Below are 27,337 nucleotides of genomic sequence, written 5' to 3'. Positions count from 1 at the left end.
CCAATGAAACTAAGTAAAGCTAAACTGATCATTAACTATTTCATTAAAATGTTTTTTTTTTCCTGTTGTTTTCTTGTAGACGTTTTCTAAAGCTAGTGAAAGAAAATAATGTTCCGTAATAAATAAAATAGAAGAAAAGGAGCAAAGTTTATTGTTTAGGTATATGAAGTATAAGCATTATTCCTGAGTTTCTAAAGGACTGAATACAAGACTTTTAATATTGTGCATTTTAAATACAGTTAACAAAAACGTTTGCATACTAGACACAGTTATTATTTAACGGCTGATGCAGGCAGAAAACTGAGACTTTCTTAAATTTCTTTGTTTATAAAAGGCCAGAAAATTAGTATAATTTTATAGCTTTGGATCTTAAGAATATTTTGGTTTCTTTAACCTAATAAAATATAAATTAATTTAGCAATAATCTGAGAATAAAAGAAAAGATCCAAATATTTTTAAAATATAAGGCATTCAGTGAATGACATAATTACATAATCTTAGCAATAATTAAGAAAATTTTATTGAAACAACTTTCATTATCCAAATAAATGTATGTAAATTTTAATTTTCATTACGCGTTTTGGGAAGGTAAAAGAATTAAGCGCATTTACAAAATTGGAAGCTCGATTACAATGAGATGGATTCCATAAAATTGAACTTCATGTTTTTAATGGCTAAGAAACTAGATGGGAAAACTGTAATTTTTTCCCTCTGTCTTATGCTAACCTTTAAGTACAATACATATGTTACATTTCCTAAATTTAAAACGTTTGATAAATTTATATTACAGCTTTCAAAATAGTTGCAGTAATTTGATTAATTGTATTAAATATTATACTGAAGATCTCATCATTATGCACGTAATTGTAATCAGAATAAAATATCCAAAATAAAATAGGTTGAACTAAGTATAGTTCATGACATCCCAGTACACATTTCGTAACGTTGACATCTACGTATAATCCGGTCACTTAATCTGAGACTGCATAGTCGTGCGTACCTTTATGTTTCATCATGCTTTCGAAAAATATAACTATGATATGAAAATCGTGAGGAAATGTACAGTTCCATTAGAAGTTTCAAGAAAATTCATAAGAATTAAAATATTTATTTAAGAACTTCAATCCATCCATTACATTCATTTCTCATAAAATTGTTAGACTTAGATTGTAATACATCAAAGCGAAATAACTTACATCAAAATAAATAGCTATTACTTGTGCAGGAAGATAGCCTTAATATAATATTTTTCAGTTATCTTACTTTCCGTTTTCCAAAAACATTCAAAGTAATCAATCATCCGCGGTTAATTTTCCAATTTTTAAGTTTAAAAAGTAAATAGAAACACCAGATGGAGGAAATGACTTAAAATATTGAAATAAATTGATGATCATATATCTTTTGATATAAGTACACTTTGACAATAAACTGTAGACTAAAATATGCACTTTTTGCTTAAAAATATGGATTTAAAATACAGATAAATAGTCACTATGGATATCGAATTAGTGATCCTTTGAAGTTTTACAACGATAAATATTTATATGCAGTAGAATAAGCTTCCTATGAATCTTACTCCTTTTTGGGGATATCTGAAAAAAAGTTTAAAATATTTTTTAAATAGCACACATATTTTTCTACAACTTAAAAGCTTATTTAATTTTTTACATGATCATTGCTTACATAAAATTACGAAATATTTATATTTGGAATGCTAAAATAAAACTTCAGAAATGAAAGGAACAAATGAGTTTAAATTAAAACTCAATTTGTTAGTCATAATGTGTGGATAATGCAGTGAGGTCGTCATAGTACAATGTTGAGGAAAAATAAATTAAAATTTTGTTAAACTTAACTGAGCTAAAGCATAAAGGAAGTGACATAAATTAGAAAATCTCTCGAGCACATTAGAGCTATTCGAATTACAAATTCGAATTACTGGTAACTTAAGCAATTTAAATATATATCCCTGAATTTTAGTAGTTATCATTATCGTAACAGTTGCCAAAATTGTCTGATAATATTATTTCATTTTAAAAATCAGAATTATTAGCTAGTATGAGATGTTTTAATTTCAATTAAATGGCTTGTATTCATAATGAAATATTACGTCCCCAAAATTAAGTAAAAAAAAATACTGTCTGTGATTTTATTTAAGATGCGCGCACTAGCTTATATAACAAGCTGATAATTTTACAAAATAAATCTTATTAGCTCTTAAGCGAAAACATATTTTCCCTACATTATAGATTTTGAATACTAGTAAAACCTGACACACTTAAATAATACTCTAAAGACAGCAAAGTAAATGTGCTTGAATAAAATATAATTAATACAAACTTAAAAAATTAATCAATTAACTTCTTAAACACTCAAATGCAATTACATCTACTAGAAGTAGTTCTTAGTAAAATTTGAATTTATTAATAGTTTTAATAATTTATGTGTTTTTAACATCTGCAAACAAACAAACGATTCTTACCAAAGCTTATTACACGTCATTTTTCATTACGAAACAACCATCATAGTTGCTAGAAGAATTCTGCTCCATGCACAACTTAGTTACCACGGTCCCGGTTCCTTCAAGCTCAACTTCAGATTGCAACCTTGATGTGCATGGGAGGTCCTCTTTAAAACCATCTGTTTCATCAGCAGAAAACTGTCCGATGTCCACTTTCTTATCATCATTTGTATCCAATATTGTGGTTGCTGTTCGTGCAGGCCTCTTCATATCCTCCTTTCGGTACCCTGAAGCTTGAAGTGGTACAGAGGTATCTAGCCTTCGGCGGTGGCATAAAACTACAAGTGCAACAAGAACACCAACAAGTACACCTAATGTTATTGGAATGGCTACTAGTAAGGAGCTTGGATGGCCTGGATGGACAGCAACACTTCTGCTCCAGCCGAGAGGTAGTGCTCGGGGCTCTAATGTAATGAAACGTAGAAAGTCTTACCTTAGTCTTGACATATTAGTTACTTAAATTAAATTCAGAATTCAGATTTGCATGGAATGTATGAAACTAGCAAAATAGAGATTTTTTAAAAATTTAATTAAGCCTACATGTCTTAGGCTTACTGAAATATTTTGACTTATTGCTATAGCTTACTTGGTAACACTGTAAGATATGCACTGCGAAAACTGTAACCCATTGCATTTGCCCCAAGGCAAATGTATTTCCCACTGTCAGCTTCAAATACTTCGGGAATAGTCAACTTATTCAGAAATGAGCCATCTGATCTTTCCACAACCTCTGATGATTGAAGAACTCGGAAGTTTTCACCTTGAACTTTAATAATATCATGATGCTCTTTCTCTAGAGCTGGCAGTTCAGAATCTTCAACTTTTTTTAACCACTGTAGAAAATTAAATAGCATTCATTACCATTATGTTTCCATCAAACTCATGACAACTGTTTTCATAAACAATAAGTTTTAAACAAAGGACCTGAATTTTATCGGTCCATATAAACATAAATAAATAATTTCAAAATAAACGCAAGGATACTTAAGAATCATTCATTGTATAGATGGATAAGGAAAGATTGGCTGCTAAATGCGCTTTTGGGTAGGGACACGAGGTTTTATAGAGCCAAGGAAATGCGAGAAATTAATTATCCCCTCGGTGGGAATTCGAATCACAGATTTTTCGGTTGCCACTTGGACATGACAACTACTTACACCCCATTAGCACACACGGGGAATGCGGTATTACTTCCAATAAAACTGATATTTCTGAGAAACAGCATATCCTAAGGTATGTGCCTACATACGGAGCCCTTTTTTAAATACATAAAATTTTAATTAAACACACATGTTTTTGAGTAAGATGGGATATAAAACTATGAATTTAAATGGAATTTTATAGAACGTTTCATTAATTTTTCAAATATAGGCAATATTTAGTACAAATTTTAGTGAAAATTTTCATTTACGCCAGATCTCCTAAAATAAATTCTAATGAACATACTTCATTAATCTTTACACAGTATATAATTAACATACTTACCTGTGTTCTGTAGCAAAAGATTTGCAGTACCTATAAAATTTTTTGAAATATTCAAAACTTGGTGCAAAAACTCAAAATTTAAACAAAAAAAAATCCTCTTTTCTTACAAATACTGTCAATAAAATCAATAAATAAATACAAAGAGGTAAGATTTTGCTACAGAACACAGATAAAGATGAATAAAACATTTTGGAAAAATTCCATTTCAATATTCTAAATACATTTTGAAAAATTAGTGTAATCGCAATCAAAAGTAACGAAAACACAATTTCTCAGAAAATGCATTTAAAGATTTTAATACAGCACAAAAAATTTTGTAGTCACTTTAGACCTTTAAAACTCGCCGTATTTGTATGTTAGGCCCTCCTTTACTTCATTCTTAACTAATTTTGACTTTCTTTTAGCATTTTACTGATTAAGTTTGCTGCTTGTAGAGATTGGCGTTTCTATTTCTGAATTCGCTGTTTGTCTATTCCCATGTAGCTTTCAAGCATAATGGGATTAATTTCTATTTCTATATACCTGAAAATAGGTAAAAGTCCTAAATATCTTGAATTAAATAATAATACAGCAATATCTGCACCTAAAAGCAATGTTTTCAGTTGGACAAAAGTTTCTTTAGGTAAAATATACCTCAAAAGGTTATTAAAATACCCATTATTGTTATGAGTCTTCCCATGTAGGCATTTTATCAGCAAAGTGTCACACAGTGAAAGATGTGTTGTTTTTACAGCTTTTATATTGTTTAATAATTCGAAAATAGTTGTTTAAACTTATTGTTTACATTTTTACGACCATTTAAATGCTAACTTCCGGCATCCAAAAATTCACTTCCGGTTTACTTTTTATACTATAACTTTGCTTCTATTTATCGTAAACACAAAAATAAAGCACTTTTGAAAACCTAAATATATGGCCTATAAAATGAATAAATAAAACAATTTTTGAAAGTTTTCACCAAAACGACGAATTTAGGGTAAGCACATACCAAAATTATTACTCGTATAACTGATTCAGATTCCAAAGTCGGTAGCAAAGCATGAGACCCAACAATTTTGCAAAAAATAAATCATGTCGAAAGTTTTTCAAAGATTATTTTGCTGTTATATAGGTGTTCAGCCACTACCAGAGATATTCTTTCGTATTTAGGTGGAGGTGGAAATAAAATATTCTTTCATATAAGCACCAGATCCGCAATGATACTTTATAACATGCCAGATGGATGACGAACAACATAGATCTTTCTGGAAAGAGAAAAGCTCAAGAAGTAGTTTTTTCTCACTTATTTCCTTTAGCAAGGAATGTCTCACAATCTTCATCTTTCAGATTTCTAAAAAATACTTATGAATCTACTCACCTAAATATACATCAAAGTAAAAAATTTAGCAGCTGGTATTTTATGGATAATTTAAAACAAATGTTTTAATAGCGTGTATTTGATCGGCAAGAACCAGCTCTCTGACATAATTTTTCAGTTTCGTGAAATCACTAAAATAGCGCAACGTTACTAAATACAATTAAATTTGTAATTTCCATTTTCTATCCGCATTGATTTACTAAGGAATATTTTTAAATTTATGTACTATATATCCGATAAAACTGAAATTTTGCCTTACAAAGCTTTGCAGGCAGTCCTTTGAAGTTAACTATACTCAGTTTTTTACTCTTTATTTATGTTGCATATTGATTTAATAACTATAAAATGCTGCCACTATTTTTTAAAAATTTCTTTTTTTTCCGAGCTGCAGATAATTTTATTCTATCTTGCACTCAAGCTGACTGTCAGTCTAGAATTTAAAGAGACATTAAATTAGACTTTTGATACTACATTCCTATTCGGAAGTATAAATTCATGAAATGTAGTATGGATGTTATATCAAGCTTATATGGTCATACGTTTAAAATTATAAGATTTTGCAAAAGAAGATATTAAAGTGAAAAAAAAAATTCTGGGAATATGATATTTCAAGGGAAATAACGGTTGACGAAGCAATAGCAAAAAATCCTCTCCTCGTCAACTGAAGAAAGTGACTAGGTTCTGAAAAGGAATCAAATAACATATTTAATAATGGAGACAAATCCACAAATATTTTTTCAGAAAATGAATCTGGAAAAAAAAATACTGTTCATTTAGATACGGTAAGTAAGAGGTGGTAAATTCTATCGTAGTTTGCAAAAAAAAAAAAAAAAAAAAAAAAAAAAAAAAAAAAAAAAAAGAGAACTCAATAATAGATTTCGAAAAGGAAAATTGTTTCAGCATTTTTATTATTGTGAGAATGAGCTCCATGTATCTATCGATGGCAGAAAGAATTTAAATCAAACGGAGCTCTTTGTAAGTTAATGGCTCGCATTTACTATGTTATCAACCAAAAAGCACGAAAACTTCCATGCAGGAAGTCTGTATACTTTATTTTGAAGAAAAATTGAACTATATGTATGCAAGGGGTGGTTTACCAAACGGCTGCCGGTGGTCTGGAAGTTCTGAAAGTTTTAATACAATCCAGTTCGCTGTTTGTAACAGATGATGAAAAAGAAATATACTGCTTCGATAATTTTCTTTTCGCACATTATCTGACATTACCGTTTTGCACATTATCGCTGTAAGTTCAATTCATAATCAGCGTATTTATCATTATATAAAGAGTGTACTGTTTGTACCGCGTTAAAATAATCATGGCTGCGATCATCAATAACTAAGATGTCTCATATCATAGTTAAAATAATTATGATATGGGAGTTAAAATAATTATGATAAAATCATTCCGCGAGAAAATAATTTCCAGAATGTTTCTTAATATGACGCAATTTTTCAAAGATTAAATTTCTATTATTTTTTTAGCCAATCGTTTTAAATTGCTGTGCAGTGACAGCCGAAATATGTATTTTTCCCTTTTTATCTCAATTCTTTGTTTCACGTTTTCATTGCATGAGTCAACCAGATTGATGACTTCCCAAAATTTTCAAAACGGCATTGTAAAATGTTTTAAAGTCGCCAAATAGCGTTGATTCACCAAATCGTCTTATTTGTTATAGTTTCTAAATACTTATCTATAGAATAGCAGCAGCTATGTTTTCATTACTATGCAGTTTTTGATTAACATATGTATCGTTTCCAGAAAATTTGAGAGTACAAGGTTAGAACACCTTCTTCGTAAGTGAATCACATTTTCCAGAGCTTTGTTTCTACAGCTTCAAGAAGTGCAGTTTTGACTTAAGTATTTTTTCTTTCTCTTAATTCTTTAAAATCACGTTAAGTAGAATTTCTTTAGGAAAGACAGAATTAAAGTTTAAATACGTCATTAATACAGTACAAGTTAAGAGCAAGTAAAACTACGCAATATTAAAGAAAATCTTCTTTAAGAACAAAACCTCTTTAAAAAATTCTTAACAAATTATTAGAAATGTCCTGTTTGCTTGGTCTACATCACTTCCATACTCAATATAATTGGTTCTCTTAATTTGATTAAGTGCTGCATCAAGGTTTTAAGTCTAAATGCTTTTTACGACGAAGGAGATTATAGAGGGATTTATGAATATAGAATGCTGAAAATAATTAGAAAAAATGCGGTTATGGCTTCTAGGAGTGCAAAGAAATGGAAATAATTATATTTCAGCAAAGTTTCTAAAAATATTAATCTGCGATAAAATTGACAAAGTGCTTGTTATTTAAACCAAATGAAATTCAACATCTTTCACTAAACAGATGTCTCTTGTTACTCTTGCTGTTGTGCCAAGACCTGTATTTTGAAAGCAAATAGGTAACATTTTATTATATATATACACACTACAGTATTTTTACAATAATTCAGTGCTTTTATTGATATCTACCTGAATGTTAGGTGGTGCTTCACTTCGAACTCTGCATTGAAAAGTTGCCGACGATCCATATTTCACAGTAGTGTTAAGAGGATGAAACACGGATAAATCTGGTCGCGTCGAATCTGGAAGATATGAAGAGTGTGGAACATATATGAAACTAAAATCAGTAACAGTACAAGATTTAACAAATGCACAAATCTCTTATTGTTTTAACTTATTCATTAAAAGCTAATCATTAATAATGAATAAAAATACACAAACGGAAAACAATAATTACATATTCATCGCAATAAGCATGTTAAATTGTAACTGAATAAATGAAATATACTCGGTACTGAGAGTTACATAGAATGAAATACATTTAAAATTACGTAGAATGCTTTAAAATAATAAATTTGCATCTTGTGCTTTTCAAATAAATATATATCAAGAAAAAAAAAAATTAAAAATTTTGACTAAAATAGAAGGCTTTCTTTCAAAAATTTCATCAAAAGGTGTATCGCTGATTTGCTAATGAAATAAAATGAGTTTTGAAATTTTTGGCCACATTTCAGGACAGTTCTTTGTTAGATGCACAAGTATAAAGACATCAGAAGGAAACGCATAAAATCATCGAATCACTGGCTGAACATGCTGCCACGGGAGAATACGATAAATGCTTATAATCTTCCCCATTTAAAAAGTGGCTTCAGGGAAGGAAGAGGCCCATTCTATCAAGTCCTGGGAGCGACGAAAAAAATATCGTGTACCAGAACTTATTTCAGGCGCCATTGTAGATTAAATAGATTTCTTTGGAGAAAGAAGCATTCAAAGTCAACCGTACCTTCGCCGGGATTCGAACCTAGAATCTTCCTTGCAGAGCGGAACACGGTCCCATCTAGCCATAGGAGTCCTAATTCTTCATGGATATTAATATCTTTCTACCAGTTAATGCAATGTCAATGCATAACTTTAATGATCAATCTAATCGACTAGGGTAATGCACATTTTATCTTAATGTAATGTATGTATGCATGTACTATTATTGTATAATGCATATGCATTATACAAGTATCTTCCCCATTTAAAAATACATAAAATTATACTTGTATAATGCATATGCATTATACAAGTATCTTCCCCATTTAAAAATACATAAAATTATACTTGTATAATGCATATGCATTATACAAGTATAATGCATATGCATTATACAATAATAGTACATGCATACATACATTACATTAAGATAAAATGTGCATTACCCTAGTCGATTAGATTGATCATTAAAGTTATGCATTGACATTGCATTAACTGGTAGAAAGATATTAATATCCGTGAAGAATTAGGACTCCTATGGCTAGATGGGACCGTGTTCCGCTCTGCAAGGAAGATTCTAGGTTCGAATCCCGGCGAAGGTACGGTTGACTTTGAATGCTTCTTTCTCCAAAGAAATCTATGTAATCTACAATGGCGCCTGAAATAAGTTCTGGTACACGATATTTTTTTCGTCGCTCCCACTCACGCACTTATAACTAAGTTGTACAATTTGAACTAGTATATGTCTGTAGAATATAGAAAATTTTTATTATTGTAAGCACTAATATATCCAGTGCACCTATTAATGTATCGAATGCACCTTTTATGTAACGTATGTATTGATGTAATGTATGTGTGCCTGTATTATTTATGTATATAGTTATAAGCTGCGTAATGTGCACTGGTACAGCTTTGCAATATGTCTGTAAAGTTAAGTAAATTTTATTATAGTATGTATTAATATATCGAGTGTACTATTAATGTATAATGTATTATGTAATTATATTGATATATCGAATGCACCTTTCATGTTATGTATGTATCAATGTAATGGACATGTGTATGTGTTATTAATGTATAATGTATATAGCTATAAGTTGCGTAATGCGCATTGGTATTGCTCTCCAAAATGTCTGTAGAGTTTAGGTACTTTTTTTTCCTATTGTATGACTTAAATCAAGTTTACTATTAATGTATAGTGTAGCAATATATCGAATGCACCTTTTATGTTATCTGTGTATTAATGTATTGTATGCATGTAATATTAATGTATAATATATATAGCTATAGGTAATGTATAATATATTTAGCAATGCGCACTGATACCGCTCTGCAATGTCTGTAGAGTTCATAAAATTTTATTATTATACGTATTAATTTATCGTCCATGCATCGACTATTATAATAGTGCACTGTATAATGTAATACGATGTACTACTATTGTGATAATTCAACATACTAACAGCACTTTTTGATGTAAGTATCTTTATATTGTATAATAAGCAATGATATTGTAGGAATCCGCAATACCCCTGTTTTTCTCCATCTGCCCCTGTTTGCAATATTCTTTTTCTGGACAATTGTGGGATTCGGACGATACCCGAATAGTCAGTGAAAGCCGCCCGGGTGTCCGGACCCTGCTCTCACCTGTCACCACCTGCGTTAGCTGGATATGCTACCGCTTACACACGTGTGCTTGGAGGAATACAATGGTTTCTTATATAGAGTTCAAATGTTTGTTATCAGACTTGTACAAGCTGAAGTTAACCTAATTTATTTAAAGAGTTGCTAATTTCATGTGAAATGTTTACCAGTTCTTCTTATTTATAAGTAATTGTAAATTGTAAAACTGATAGATAATTATTACAAGTAATTAGTGTATACAGCAAGTAGTATAAGTAATTAATCATTTTCAGCAAAACACATTAGCAAACACTTAAAAATTTCCTACCCTTTTACATACGTAATTGAAATCATATTGATTTGAGTAATCCCGCCAGTAAAATCTCAGGGTTTTCTTCACACTCCCTTTTCTAATCCATACATTCATTGGAAAATTATAGAGCTATTAGTTATTATTAAACTTTAGAAATGACTAAAATGCTCAACATTTCAGGAAGGTCTACATACAGACATTCTCACATATACATAAATATTTAAAAAAGTGAAAGCGTCCTATATATTCTGATAACCTTCAATTGAATATAATTCTAGAGCATTTTCTTGCATTGAAATTGACTGACGTTTGAACAGCCTGCCAAGATCTCATGTAAAATCATGTTTAAGGAACAGTAAATTCATGTTTTAAATTGAGACATTTCAGCATTTAACTACAGTCGTATTTTTCCTTCTCCATGCTTTCATTGTACGATTATTCGGGCTACTGTAGAGCACGCGAACTATCTGTCTAAAGGGAGGGATGAAGGCCTCACAACCGAATTTTGCTCGTATCCACACGCATGCTGAAACTGCGGAAGATAGCATGCAGTTACCATTTTCTGTGATTTGAAAACCTGTCGAAATACCACTGTTTAGTGATTTTACGGGTCGTTTGCTGGTGAACAGGTCTCTTTGTACGAATGGAGACCATAAGATCAGTCTTTCGACTATTGCGTAATAATGACTACTTAAACTAATTAAGGATCCTTTTCTATACGTTGCAAGTTAAAATTCTTATAACATCTTTATTCCGATAGTTTCATTGAGGTATTCGTTCTCTGCTATTCGCATGCCAACAGAGTATTAAATTTATTGTATGTTCTTTCTCCTTGCTTCAGTATAAAAATATTTTGGAAACGTTCTTTCAAAACGAATATCTATATTCCTCCCTCAGCTTTATAAAATTAGGTTAGAAGGAAAAAGAAGAGGAGGATATATCTGTTTCTGTAACATCCTCATGTATTTAAACATTTTGCAATTTAAAGTATATATATGCACTTACTGCTTTTTTTGCGATACTGTCGGATTTTTATCGGGTAGTTACAAAATAGTCCGAGGAATGTGACAGAAAGTGAAAAGGCTACGGTTTAAAAAGGACAAGATACATTTATCAAATGTTTTAATTTGTTATCAAATAAATAAGTTTTAATAAATAAAATATTAATAATATTTATTTTTGCAAACACAGAAGCAAATAATTTTGAATTAAATTCATTATTTCTTAACCAAATGTTTCTTCAAATTAAAACGTTTTCAACACAAGTGTCGTATATAAAGTAGATATTTTAACTCAAATTTAAGAATTTGTCGTTGTCCCAATCATTGCCAAATTTGCTTAATTTTTTAAACATTCTTGTACTCCAGCAGTTAATAAAGCTGTGCCTTGTATAGGAACTGGCTGATTTGACTCCTTTTCCTCTGAGACGGAATGTTTTTAGTGTCTCTAACTGGATGAAGTCTCTTCAATGAAGTCTGAAACAATTCTGACTTTAGTGGCTTTTCTATAAACGTACTTTCACTTTCTGCATAACATTTTAACATTTTATGTCATAACAGCAAGTTTCTTTTTCACAATCCCCGTTTTTTTCGTCAGAAATGTTAACTGTAGAGTTGATGTCACAATTAAATGAGGAGGAAAAAATGACAGTTAGATTAGAAAATTAAGAAGAAAATGAAATCGCCTTAAAAATGGATAATCATTAAAACCCTAAGATGTACCGAGCTGTTAAGAAGCCGTTTTCGTTATTAAGATGTTTTTCCCAAATTCATGTAAAGCTACAATATTACTTCAGTTCTTTTCATTATGTTATATAGCGATAAGGGAAATTTTTTGCAAGGTTAAGAATTCTATACAAAAATCTATATAAACTATACAAATAGCCCCTGCAACACATATAATTTAGAATTTTATAATCTTACAATAATAATAAAGTTTATAAAATAGTAAATTTTTTAACTACACAAGTGACAGGCATCCAATGAAGAAATATCCAATTTTATTAAAAAAATGTATTATCAGTCATTAACTTACTGGATTATTTATTGTATTATCTGTAAAGCAAAAGTCAGAATATGGTCATGGTTTTGTTTGATTACTTTGCAATAGTGCATCCCTGACCAAACAGCATAAATTAATTTATGAATCTGTTTATATCTCTGCTCTAATTTTTATGATTTTAATTATTTGTTTTTCATAAATTATAGGTTCATTTGGAGATCTGCAACTGAAGACCGTCATACTTGCATAATGTGAATTTATGCTTTTTATGACACTACTGAAGCGAAGATTTTTTTGGTCAATGTTTCTGTCTACTTTTGTCATTTAAAATGTAACATTACACATATATATACAATAAAAATTAGTCGAAAGTTACTAGTCAAAAGAGTGACGAAATAAATGTTCAGAATACACTTCTACATAATATGTGATAATAAAACAATATAAATGTTCTCTTCAAATATAAAAATAAGGAAAAAAAGCGTAAATGCATAAAAAATGCAAGAAGAGCAATTAATTTACACGCAAGTATTAGTCTGGATAGAAAAATGTTTGAAACGCTTGACGGAGGAAAAACCACAGATGCTGGAACACAGCGTAAATAATAAAATAAATAAATAATGCAGTTTTTTTTTCTGAGATAAAATTTCCTACTAAACGAATACGGAATAAGTGATGCGTAAATTTAGGTAGCTGAAAAAAATAAAAAAAAGTGCTTATGAATGTTAACAATATTTATGATCCTGTGTATTTGTTTTTGGACGACGGATGGACTTGGAAAATTGCATAATAACTGCCAGAATTTTCATGTTCAGTTGACAGGATATCATGTTTGCACATTTAGTTTCAAGGGAATATCTAATTAGACATTTGTAAGAGACTACAAAATGTATGCGCCGCTACACGGTATAATGGTTAAGGGAGCCGACTGCGATACTAAAGGATCCGGGTTCGAACCTTGGAGAAGCCATGTATGTAAATTGTTTGTCCCTTCACAGGAGATAACGGTGGCCGCCTATTAGGTGCCTCCATAATAAAATGACCATCACTCCTGGCCTTAGCAGTGGCGAAAGCCTAAGAATGGCTAGTGTCCGCCATTATAAAAAAATAGAATAAGATATACTGCGTATTCAGCGCAACTTTGATGTTTGTATGTAGAGTGAGAAATTTTAATAATTGTCGCATGTGAAAACAGTAAAGCGTTTATTCGAAGAACGAGGAGGGAGAAACAGAAAGAAAATCTCCACAAATCTTTTCCTGTTTCAAAATTTTGGAGCAACATCAGTAAAATTTTGAATGTTTGGATTTCAAAGATCTAATGTAAATTAATCCTAGTTACTGTAATTTTTCTTCTTTTGAACGCTTTATAAAGAACCTTTAAACTTTTAAAAAGAAAGAAATGCAGCTAAGCAAAGAGGTAATTTTTGGCTGCAAATTTTAGAATTATGTCTAAGTGTCAAATGTGATTTCCTTCTTTCCAAATGATTGCGAACATGCAAGGTTTTTTCATGGATTTTAACGCAGAATTTTATAGCAGATTGTACATTATCTGTATGTATCTCTGCACGAAATTTAATAGTAAAATCATTTCCGCGTATATTTAGAAAGCTTTTAAAGGCGAGCACTTATTTCTTTTAATAAAATTATAATTGATGGTTTGCTTGCGTTCTTATTATGCTTCCGTTTTCTGCATGAGGAAAAAAGTGCACAATTCTTTTTGGCCTGGGGATATATACATATATATGTAATGTTTTCAGTTATTCCAACACATCGTGGGCCAATGGTGAGGCTATTCCATTTCACGTTCTGGCAGATGGTTAACGAAGCTGGGGTGATTGAAACACGGAGTAAATGACGACTCAGGATTTTTCACTTTTAACAGCAAGCATATCTTTATTTTAATTTATAGCAGATGACTTTTTCCAGATGAAGTTAATCAAATAACTTATTCAGTAATTGAACTATTAGATACGACTGACTTTAAACTTTAATACATCATAACGTTCTAACAAAGAAAGAGGAGCATAGCGGAAGCGTTAGCAGGACGAAGGCGAGAAGGCATCTCTCTAGGAGAACTTATGACTCAGCATTTATATGAATGGTTATGTAACAGAGTAGCTTCTAGAAAAATGTAGAAAACTTATGACGCAGCATTTATATGAGGAGGTTATGTAATAGGCGTGAATGTTCTAGCAGGTACTGGGTTAGGGGACGATCCTGAATTGCAGAAAATTAATTAAAGGTTGCTGGTTCGCAAAGAGCAAAGCCATCGTATTTTTTTTTTTTTTTATTTTACATCTTCCCCCCCCCCGTCAAAAAGAGAGGCCGGGGTGAGAAAAGCATTAGTACAGGAGTGAAGCAAAAGTATGAGAGAAGACATGAAAACATCCAGAACATAGCGTACAAGCTTTAACTATGGCTTATCATAGTTCATGACTTTCTCATATAAAATTTTGACTTTGTAGCATATGAAATTTTGAACATTAAAACAATGAGTTATAAATAAATATACAATATATGACTAATTTTAAAATTATAACATAATAAATATGGAGTATCTTTCTTAAGTAAATTTGTTAATGGGGCTCTAATTTTAGCATAATTTTGAATAAATTTATGATAAACATTAATACTTCCTAAAATTCTTTGTAATTCTTTGATATTTTTAGGGGGTTGCAATTTCTTAATAACCTCTATATTTGCATTACTGGGCTGGTATTTACCTGCTTGAATTTCATATCCTAGAAAATTAATTTTTTCTTTAGCAAAATTACATTTAGATTGTTTTAATTTTATATTCTCTTTCTCACATATATCAAATATTATTTTAAGATGATTTAAATGTTCATCAAAATTTGGAGAGAATACTATAATATCATCAAAATAATTTAAAGCAAATTGAATCTGATATTTGTTTAAAATTTGTCTAAGAACTCGTTGGAAAACAGCTGGGGAATTTTTCCAACCAAAAGGTAATCTAGTAAACTCATACAGTCCAAAATTTGTAGTGAATGCCAATTTTTCAGTATCCTTTTCATTTAATTTTATATGCCAATAGCCTGATGCCAAATCCAATGTAGAAAAGATTTTTGCATTTGTTAATTGATCTAATACATCATCAATTCTAGGAATAGGTTCAGAATCAGTTTTAGTAATTTGGTTAAGCTTCCTGAAATCAATACACAATCTGCTTCTAGACTGCTCGTCTCGCTTATAAGCTAAAGTTACAGGAGCAGCATAAGGACTATAAGAAGGTTTAATAATTCCAGCTTTTAACAATTCATCTATTTGTTTTTTAATTTCACTATTATCTTTAGGAGATGCTCTATATGGTCTATAGGCTATTGGTAATTCAGAAGTTAATATAACTTTGGGAGGTTCAACCCTTATACAACCAACATCATATTTACTTTTCACAAATATATGGTTATAATCATTCAACAATTTCTGTAATTTACTATCAGAATTTTTACTATTTTCAAAATAATTACCACAATTTTTAGAACTAAGATCATTTTTACATACAAAATTTTCGCTATTATTAAAATATTTACTAGATTGTTCAGCACTGATATCATTTTTACATATATAATTATTTTGGAAAAACTTGTCTACTTTAACATTTTTACTTACCTGTTTTCCAAGCTGATACACTTCATAATTATGAAAATTCAATTGTAATTTAAATAATGAAACACATGGTGATGAAAGCAATAAATAATTCAAATTTGAATCTACTACATAAAATATCACATTATTTTCTATTTTACCTACTTTACACTTTACTTTGAATATTTTCTCTATATGAACTTGACTAGATATTGAAAATATTTTACCATGAGATTTCAATGAAATTTCTCCAAATTTATCACCAATTTTGTTAAATATTTTAACGGTAAAACGTTAATTTGGGATCCCGTATCAATAATACTGGGAATTTTTTCCTGTCCAATTTGGACATTCACTTTAAAGTAATATCATTTTTTAACTTCTCTTTTAGGAACCGTGTTATAATTAATAGCAGGTAATTGTGGATATCGAATTGGCCGATACGCATACTGTAGAGGTCGGTATTGCACTTGTTGATAATTAAAAGGTCTCACACTACGAAAACTTTGATAAGGAGTGGCTTGCACTGGTCTGGGATAATAGCACTTCGGAACAGTTTGCCTTGGAGAAACAAATTGGTAATTACTATTTTCTAGACCATCTAACCGCATCTTAACTGGAAACAGTTTCCTAGAAAGAGTAATCCAGTCTTTTGGTGTGTCTATTTTTTGCACTGTTAACAGCATTCTTTGAGGTTCAGGAAGTCCTTCCGTAAGTGCTTCCACCATTGTGGAATCTGTTAGTTTCAAGCTGGCTCCTAATTTCAACTTATTACGAAAATAAACATCAATATTATTAAATTTCTCGTATTTTAAAGACACAAAATCACTAAAAGTAACAGATTCCGATGTTGTGAAGTATGTCTCGAAAATAACCTTTATGTTGTCCCAGTCTTTATCTAAACAATCACGTAAATAGAGGGTTAAATCATCTCCTCTAATACACTCAGAGAAAACAAATTTCTTTTCCTTTTCTGGAATGTTCTTTGCGGCACATTTCTCTTCAAACAATAAAAGATATTTGTCTATTGGAAAATTTGTACTTGTGCCATCAAAAATAGGAAATTGGAATTTTATTGTATCCACAATAGCTACGGATTCTTTCTTATCAGTTGACATTTTTGCCGTTTTCGAGCGTGTTAACATTCCAATCACAAAATCTTGAATTTAAGACTTCGCATACACATCAATTTGAACACTAAATAAATCACTTTAGAAGCACTTGATAAAACGCATAAGAAGCTGGGGTGATTGAAACACGGAGTAAATGACGACTCAGGATTTTTCACTTTTAACAGCAAGCATATCTTTATTTTAATTTATAGCAGATGACTTTTTCCAGATGAAGTTAATCAAATAACTTATTCAGTAATTGAACTATTAGATACGACTGACTTTAAACTTTAATACATCATAACGTTCTAACAAAGAAAGAGGAGCATAGCGGAAGCGTTAGCAGGACGAAGGCGAGAAGGCATCTCTCTAGGAGAACTTATGACTCAGCATTTATATGAATGGTTATGTAACAGAGTAGCTTCTAGAAAAATGTAGAAAACTTATGACGCAGCATTTATATGAGGAGGTTATGTAATAGGCGTGAATGTTCTAGCAGGTACTGGGTTAGGGGACGATCCTGAATTGCAGAAAATTAATTAAAGGTTGCTGGTTCGCAAAGAGCAAAGCCATCGTATTTTTTTTATTTTACATATATATATATATATATATATATATATATATTAGGCTAAACTGCAAATAGGACATTTTTTTCCTCCCGTAAGAAACTTTATCATACTTTGCGCAATGAAAATTAAGTCAGTTTAGACGGGCAAAATAAAAAAAAAAATAAATTAACAAAGAGTTAGAACCTAATAAAATGAGGCACAGAATAGAGTTGAGAGATAAGACCGTATTCAGATCTTTAGTAGATGATAGGTGAATTCCAATCAGAACCATAGGGATAAAGTTAAAACTAAATTAAATATTTAGTACGAGCTAGAAATCGGAAAGCACAATTAGTATCTAGGAAATAAAGGAAATGCACTTGTGAGCACATTTATTAAAAAGAAGATATAGCAAAATAAAATCTGAATGTAAGTTGTTTCATGGAGGCGAAAAGGACTGTAAATAATTCTGAAAGAAATTTATTTTGTAGCTACACCTATTTGGAAGGAAGTTTATGAGTACTGAGAATTAGAGACATCATATCCAAGCTTTCTTGAATTACAAAAGTGTTGAAAACTGGATGAATTTTCCCTCAGTCATAAGCTACATGCTAACATAGGGCATGATTTTAAAAGTGGTTCTATCTCACCTGTATACAGAGGGCTCGAAAGAATGTAGTTATAAACTTTAGTTGCTTAAATATTGATTCTAGACATGTACTATCAAGAAAAAAGGTTTCCAAAAACTATATGCAGTTTTGAAAAATCATACAAAATACGAAGAAGAAACTATTAAACCACTAGGATTGCTCCAATTTAAGAATGATTTTCTGCTTATAAGGGGAATATATTAACCATATTTTGCATTCCTGGGGACATAATTTCTATGTCATTAGCAGCTGTTAACATTTAATCGAGTTTCTAGTGAAGATTGGTTCAAGAAGAAAAAACATGAAGAATAGAATATAAAATAAAGTGATATAAAGTACAGAAATCAGGATTTTGCATGTCAAGGAGATAAACTGAGAAAACGTTTCTAATCAAACTCTCACTTATTCTCTCTTAAATAAAAAATAGATGTAAAATAATCACATATTCTTCCACATCAGATGCTAAAATTATTTGTAGTAACACTGCTAACTTGAGCTTCATTTTATGATTGCTGTAAATCTCATTAAATTTGTATTTAGATTTGCCCTAGAGATCTCAAGTTATTGTTTCAAATTCTCTGATCTAATACCTATACTGTTGAAACCAATACTAGGTATTCCCCTTTCACTCCACAACAGCATTTTCGCCGCTAAACGTTCTCCCGTCGCTCGTGAACTTAAATATTTATATTCTAATAATCTAATTAACGTTTACTTTGATGTTAAATTAATGTTCAATTAATGTTCACTAATGTCTCAGTGAAAGTTGTCCTAATATTCTCGCTAAAATAGATTTAATTTCGAGAACTATTGGCTACAGAAAAAGTCTTCTTCCTCCTGTTCTCCATTTATAACTTAAAAATAAAATTGCTTAAAATATGCAAACTAAAATTATTTGAAAAGTCTTAAATTTTTGAAAATCCCTTCTCTAAATAGAGATCATATAATCATTTTTTATATAATCATTATCTCCTAAGAATATATAATCAATTTAAATATAATCATTTTTTCTCCTAAGAATGAAAAAAATGAAACTTTATAGTGCTTGTGGCCCTGATGTTCAAATTTAACACACTTATGACGGGATTATGAACAGTTTGCCTTAAAAAGTACATTGGGCATGTATTTCCATAGGCATAGGGAAGTAACAATACAGTGTTTTATAAAAATTAAGTAAATCAAACGAATTTATCACTTCCTTCTTTGAATACAAGCTACATTGGATATCATTCATTAAGAAAAATCCCAAAAATGACGATTACGCAGAATGTTACATGTAGAAATTAATGAAACTGATCGACAGAATACAATATATAATAAGCTATAAAATAACATGACCAGAAATTACCAAACAATTATGATATTATAGAAATTAGCATATATATAAAATGCACAAATCGGATGTGTGAATTTGGTACAGAAAAATTATCTTCAGTAGGAAGTACGAGCTCCCATAGAAACAAAACGATTAGTACAGTGATGTGTGATGCTGTCAATTATGCGGTCTATCAGTTCTGTAGGAATTGAGAGATATTGCTCTTGCAAAAGCATTTGCAAGCGTAGCAAGGGTCTGAAGAGGAGGATTGAGAGCAGCTATACGCCTTCCTAAAGCATCCCAAACATGCTAGATAGGACTGAGGTCCGGTGATCGAGCTGGCCGCTGCATGCGCTGAATTCTTTGCTGGGGAAGATAAGCAGGAATAATCACCGTAGCAGGAAATAATCACCTATTGGCTCGACATAAGGGTGCATATAAGTATCAAGGATGTCATCTCTATAGGCCTGAGCATTCACGGCTGCATGTAGAAAGACAGGAAGGTCTCTGCGTCGACCCAAATAGATACCACGCCAAGCATAGATATTGCTTTCTCCGTATGCATCTCTTTTACGGATCGCTAGGCGATGCTTTAAATACGCCCTGTCAAAATATATGAGCCAGCTCATTTTATTTAAAATACAGTTATAGTGTTGCGAGGACCCAACTTGTCAGCAACTATGGTAGTGACTGTAAATTACACAAACTCGTAAGAAGGGTTTAAATCCCTTTTTATTCCACTTTAGAAATAACAGCTGCGTTCACTTGACGCTCACAAACTACGCCGACCCGGCGGTTTAACAAAACAGAAATGTGAAACTAAAAATAAATGACAGGATGAATAAATAACGAGATCACTACCTACGAGGCTCTAAAATCGTAACTAACTTAACCGCGTTCTAAAATACAGCTGAGATTCAGCAAGCTTACTGATTAAGCAGTTGAAGATTCAATGAACTGCCGAAATAGGCACACAGGCCGAAACGCGCGGTTCTTAAATTTCTACCTAGCAACCTTCACGCTCGCGATTCAAGAAGCACACATACAATCTCGTTTCCCTTCTATTTAAACTCAATTTACTTCTGCTAAAATTTGAATATACTGCGCGTTCTACTACAATTTACATACTCTGGCATTGGCAATTCTAGGGGAAAGTAAAGGCTTGACAGGAAATATAGCTTAAACTTAAAATATATGTTAGTTAAAATAAATATAAACCCTACACCGTCTTAGACTATGTATTGGCGTTCGAATTTAGTTGGTTGTCCAGTTAATTTAAAATAGCTACATGTTGTGGAAAATTCGTCTGCAGCACAAGTTGTGTTTTTATTTTCAAATTGAGAGTGAAATAAAAAGGTTGTTTAAACCTTTTCCTGTGCTTTATAAGTTTTTTAAATCGTTACGATAATTCGCTATGTGTCCAGTAGAATCTGCAGGATTTTAACTTTAGCAGACCTACAGATTCTAATTTGCTATTTAACTTGGAAATATTTAAAATGTTACTGTATTTTAGGTACAAACTGCAGAGTGTATTAACGAGTTTTTTAAACTACCAAGCCGGTAATGCATATAAACTTTCAGTTACATTTGCTGTTATTGTATTTACTTGGTTTTCTTTGAATCTAAGCTAAAGATGGACAATTATCTCCCTGCGTCATTCACCATGGGAAGATTAAACATGTATTTAAATTAAGAGATAGGTTTATCTTACAGGCTGAGATGTCAAAGTAATATAATTTTAAATGATTTGTTGAGTAGCTGAAGTAAATAGCTGAGAATTAAGCAAACGATTAGTTCAGAAATTTGTCTGCCATATTATTCATTCGGAAACCGTTGAATTGCACGATAATCCACTTCACAACTCGTAAATTACCACTTCCTATAACCGCTTTGTCCTGAAAATAACTATGTGTACTTGGTATCCTGCGTGTTCTCTAGATTTTTCTCCTTGTGATTACTTTTGCTTCACAAAATTCAAGTGTCCTTTCAAAGGAAAGTTTTTCTCTTCATGGAAGGAATTAAAAGGAATGGGATATTCTTCTCTCAAAGCCATGCCAAAACAGACCTTTACAAACCTTCTGTTTGATTACCGTTCGTGTCTGTATTAAGAGAGCAAGTTGCTTCAATGTAAACTCTGCAACGTTTCTAATTTTTAAAAAACTCTGAGTACTTAATTGACATATTTTGAATATACATTAAAAACTCAAAGGTAAGTCAAAGTAAATATCAAAACAAAGTATTCGGAACATATACGGATTCAAAGTCAAATAAATTTGCATAAAATTTAGTTTTTTATGTTATGCTATTTGATTTTGCGATTTAAAAAAGAGAAATATTGTAACTTGTTCAGAAATATGTATAATATTTTATCAAATTAAATGTATGTGATAAAATTCTGTTAGTTAATGGCAGAGTGAAAAATACCGTATTAATTTTGGTTCTCGATGCATTTTTACTCGTATTTGATAGTTAATACTGCTGTAAAATTACTATTGGCTGTTTGAGTTTTAGTTCCTTTTACAATACTTTTAATTGTTTACATTAATATATGTATTGTTTTAAGATCATTTTCCTATATTCGAATACGAGGTAAATGGCCCCTGTTTACATATGCATTTTCTTCACTATTCGTAAATCTAACATTTAAAACATTTTTATGAAAAATAAAAATACCTTGACAAGTGGAATACTCGGATATCTTCTTGTGATGAGAAAATTATGAGTGCTCTTGAATAGTTAACAATTATATGAAAAAAAATAATTATGGTAACACGTGGTTTACTCGGAGCTCATCTCTTCACAAGCAAACTATAAAAGACAGTTTGCTATTTGAAGACAGTTTACATTAGCAATTGATCGATGGTCTAGATGCCATTTACAAAACGGTGGCCATAATAATAAGGAAGTACCCATCTTTCTCATTCACAAGGAATATAGTTTTAGGATCATGGTGTACCAAAGCTGTAATACCCTAGCTAAAATAGAGTTCCTTAGAAGCTAGAATATTGAAGAACTATGTAGCGATTATTCGCTGAGTTCTTGTGAGTGAGAAACAACTCAGGAGAAGGGCTAAAATACTCTTTTATTCTTACTAAAAGTATAAAGTATATTTACAGTATACTTTTAGTTTCTTGTACCCCTTGGGTGTACAAGAAACCTCCATCTGGAATTTACCACAAAGTAGAAAGTATAAACGAAACTAACACTAGATAAATTTAATTAGCCGAAGATGTACAGAATCAAACTCACAGCGTTGGCCTTTGATTTAGGATAACCGGCGTATACTAACAGATACCTATTAAGCACGACCGTAGAATAGCAAGTTTTAACTAATAGCAACAACGCTGCCGAAAGGCAGAACACGCTCTTCTTCTGAAGTAACTCAAAACTCAGCTTAAATACTCATTTCTACCTTATTAGCATAAAGCTTGTAACACTGAAAACTCATCCTGGCAGGATAATATGAGTATAAAATTAGAAGGAAAGGCTTGTTTCAAAATAAAAATAATTATTAGAGAGGTAAAATAAACCCCTGAAAAGACTTCTTTGCGTGCTTCTAAACGCCAAGTTCTTATATTCTATTTAACTGGAAAACAGCTTTATTCCCTCCACTTTCCTTTTTTTTCCGTACTCCACTGCTTACTCTTTCATATTTGATGTTAATTTAACAGTTACAATCAACATAGGATTTACCTTTAGTCATTCAATAAATTACTGAAAATATTACGCTTGTAATACGATAATCACTTTTACGTTGAAACAATCCTAGCAATTTTATTGGTATTTTTCCTATAATTAATACATGTTTCAAAATTAAATTTCCGTCTCTCTTCTTTTATCTACAAACAAAATGTTATGTTAGACCTTAAATGTTTTATTTTTTATAAGAAATCCAGAGGAACTTTTAAAATTGTCTTCCATTGTGCCTATTTATATATATTAGTGAAAGAGACGAGCAGTAACATTTATCACTAAGGAGTGCAAAACCTACGTTTGGAAAACAGAAATTCATAAATCATTCCTTGCTTATATTTGTTTAATTATTAGCATGTGTTTAAAAGTTATTCTTCCAAAATTAATATTATTCAAAACACATCTTCATCCGGCGACGATTAGGATTGTCTTGAGCTTTTGGTATCCATAAATTTTTTCCAGCTTTATTAAAGATTTAAATCCCTTATTTTTCTTTTGTAGTAGAGACATAAGGTTAATTGGAAAAGCCGGAGAGATAAAAAATTTACAACGTCTTCACCGGGAATCGAACCACGGACCTCTGGAATACCGCCCAGCGTGCAGAACCACGACACAATGATGGCACGCTAGGAAGGTGGGAGAAATACCTTATACTTTTACTGTTATTCTATAAACAAGTTATGTAGTTACACCTTTCCGAATTTTCATTTTGATTTATTTCTTTTGTACATGTCATTGTTCGTAATTCAGCCAAGGAAAGAAAGTATGGTTAGACACATAAATTAATCTTTACTTGTAACAAATATTTTACGTCGTAACTCTCTGATAGTCTGAATAGCTGCTTTGAAGACGGCCAAAATATTTTCATTTGAATACACAATTAAAGTATGAAATGCATTTTATAATTCTTAAATAAATTTTCATGTTCTTTTCTGACACTTTGATTAAATTTAACTGTAACCACTTGACTGGTGACGGATAAGCGAATCTTGAAGGAAGATTTTTGGGCAGTGCCAGGTTAGTGTTACGAACACTTTCCCTTAAACTCCTTTTATTCGGCTTAAATAAAATTGTGTTGTGCAAGTGATGATGAACGTTTCTCCTGCTGCTAAAACTTTTGCTAGGAAACCTAGAAGAATGAAATTGTACTTTATCTTTAACCTTGAAATATAGTTTCAATAAGAAGGGATATAAAATGAAAGCAGGTTGGGAGAATAAATATTACATTGCGTGCTTTACTTTTACGTTAAAAATATGTGACGTTAGAGGCGGTACGCTTCAATTAATCACCGTGGAGTTAGACATTTTAAAGGGCTATTAACTTCCTCATCAAATTAACCATCATATGATAAGAAGCGTATAAGGTGTTCGGAAATGTAATCATGAGCAAATTATTCTCAAAGAAAAATATTCATTGCTTAATTCGTAATGATTATTTATATTAGACAGAGCAGGAAGATAAAAATCTTAAATGCATGACATATTATACTTTTAACTAGTTGATTGACTCAGTAAATATTATGTACATTATCAAAATATAACTAATTGATGCAATACATACTTCGAATTTAAGAATAATTAGTCAAATGTCGCATGTCAGTTCAGGACATAAAATATATCGCTCTTGATATTCCGAGCTTAAAATATTTTCCTTTACACTATAATTAATTTGAGAATTTGCACCGCACGAATAATTTTGTGATGCTCCTTCTGTCATTATGAACTTTTAAATATGAATTATAAACTCTAATTTAGACATATTCGCTCTTTACAAGTTCAATAACATAAGTCATATGAGTTTGCATACAACTCCATCAATACAGCATAGCAAAATAATTTTATTAGTTTTCCTTTTGAAATTTTGGAGGTGTTTTCGTCTTTTAATTTCGACTTTAGTATTGCTGTTTTCTAGTTTTCTAACAGGAAAAAGAAATTAAACATTTAAGTAATTACATATATTACACAATATGGACCTTGAAATTCAACTGCAATATGATAAACCAGAACCGAATGTATTACGTAAACATAGCAGTTATAAAATAATGCATGAAATTGTATTTAAATTTAATATTATATTTAAATGATACGTTTCTTAAAATCACCTTTTAGCAAACTATTCTGTATGAAAAAAGATAAAGGTATTAATCTTTAAACGTATTCGCAGTTTCATACTAGCAAAAATGGACTTACTAAAGGTGGAAGCTCCTTCTTTTCGAGTAACTTGGACCTGAAACGTAGCGTTGATACTTCCGAGTTTATTGGTGAGGATACAAGTATAATTACCACTGTCGGCCACTTTCATATTTTTTAATGTAAGAGACCACCTTCCAAATTCCACTTTAGTATCAGGAGGTTTTGTCATATTTTGGTCAAACTGAATTCCGTCTTTTATCCATTTTATTGATGGAGTAGGATGTCCTTTGGCTGGGCACCGAAGTGTCACAGAAGAACTCGTTGTACGTTGAATCGTAACATTAGGCTCAGAAAAATTAGTGAAGTATGGGGAGACATCGGGCACTACGACAGGAATAAAAAAATATTTTATAAAGTATGTTATTTATAATAATGGCAAAATAGTTAAAGTAACGTGTAATTATTACACTCAAAGTCTTCATAGCAGGATTTGAAAACATTGTAATAACAAAAGATCGTTATAGCAGTGAAAATATTTCCTACTAATATAAACAATTCTTTTATAAAGTTTTAGAGCAAAGTGTTTATTGAAACACCATTTATTGCTTTGCTCGAAAGTTAAATACAAAATTAGCCATAAAAGCATTATTAGATTGGAATAAACTTAAAATAAAATTTTACGAATTTCAAGGGTGATCAGATATATGTTCCTCTTCTCTAAAAGCAAATTAGTTTTGCCATGATGTGTTTACTTCTAAAAAGGAGGAATCTATGTCTGATCCCCTTCTGAATAGAGAGAATGTTATTCAAACTCTAGGTCAATCTAAATTGCATCTTTCCCCTAACTTTCCACTTTTCCTTAGCCTATTTCTATTCTACCTCAAGAAACGTTTTTTTTTTTTTTTTTACTTTCTTTTTTCTATTTTAAAATTTCGTTACTACTGTTTAGTCATTGCATATATCTTTTCCAACTCTGTATATCCTTTGATAAATTCATAGAATTTCTAGGTGCTTTCGTAGAAATCAATTTTTTGATTTTTTTTCAAAATTTTGTTGTCTCCGTTCCTTCAATTCCTGAAATGCTGTCAAAAAAATATTCTGTCAGGTAAATGTTTCACTTCAGAAACAATAAAGTTATCTTCAAGATACAAAATCTGATGAATAAAATAATATCTAATAAACGCGACATTTTCTTTGCAACCAAAAACTAAATGAAGGTTGCACTGAGAGAAAGTTCAACAAAATTCCATCATCTGATTAATCCTTTTCTCAACAAACGCGATATTTTGAATTTTTTGAGGTTTCGGGTTATCCTGTTTCTTTGGCGAGCATGAAGTTTACGAACTTTCGCTTCAATCAAAAATTCCTTACAAATTAGTCTCTGTTGATTTAAAAAGAAATTACAATATAAAAACGAAATTTTTAAGTCAGAAATAAATTTTCTGTTACTCAAGCAGAACATTGCCGGGTTTTGTTATGTCATCTTTTAAATGATAAGTGTATTTCATAATAGCATTATTTATTTGAATTTGTAATTAGAAGAACTGGTTTCTAACTGCTAACATATACTTGTAAATAATGTATATAAGCAAATAATAATTATACTACTCTTACGAAGTTTAAGCATGAGAACATTAGAAAACATTCTAGAAGTAAAGAGAATAAGACAGAACGATTTTAAAAGGGTTTTTCTTTTTTGGCAAGGGGATAATGCGTG

The 27,337-nt window shown here is 30.9% G+C and overlaps 1 protein-coding gene and 1 long non-coding RNA gene across 2 annotated transcripts in view; one reads left to right on the top strand and one right to left on the bottom strand.

Moving 5' to 3' along the window:
- The window catches only part of LOC146993418 (uncharacterized), a 403,725-nt gene extending 390,834 nt beyond the window's left edge, over positions 1-12,891 (top strand). The window contains exon 3 of the long non-coding RNA XR_015038754.1: positions 12,767-12,891. This is a non-coding gene — a long non-coding RNA (uncharacterized LOC146993418). The remainder of the gene's footprint in view (positions 1-12,766) is intronic.
- LOC118198259 (fibroblast growth factor receptor-like 1) overlaps positions 1,093-27,337 on the bottom strand; it is a 206,354-nt gene continuing 180,109 nt past the window's right edge. Inside the window, exons 4-8 of the mRNA XM_085808517.1 lie at positions 25,678-26,004; positions 7,835-7,947; positions 3,108-3,354; positions 2,483-2,925; positions 1,093-1,592 (exon numbers count right to left, since the gene is read on the bottom strand). Of these exons, the coding sequence (XP_085664643.1) occupies positions 2,492-2,925; positions 3,108-3,354; positions 7,835-7,947; positions 25,678-26,004 (1,121 nt within the window). The 3' untranslated portion in view covers positions 1,093-1,592; positions 2,483-2,491. The remainder of the gene's footprint in view (positions 1,593-2,482; positions 2,926-3,107; positions 3,355-7,834; positions 7,948-25,677; positions 26,005-27,337) is intronic.

This window comes from Stegodyphus dumicola, chromosome X1 (genome assembly GCF_044657685.1).
Source record: "Stegodyphus dumicola isolate Sdum_Otavi_A_Nest chromosome X1, ASM4465768v1".
NCBI classification, from domain to species: Eukaryota; Metazoa; Arthropoda; class Arachnida; order Araneae; family Eresidae; genus Stegodyphus; species Stegodyphus dumicola.
This window is presented reverse-complemented; position numbering and strand designations above follow the sequence as displayed.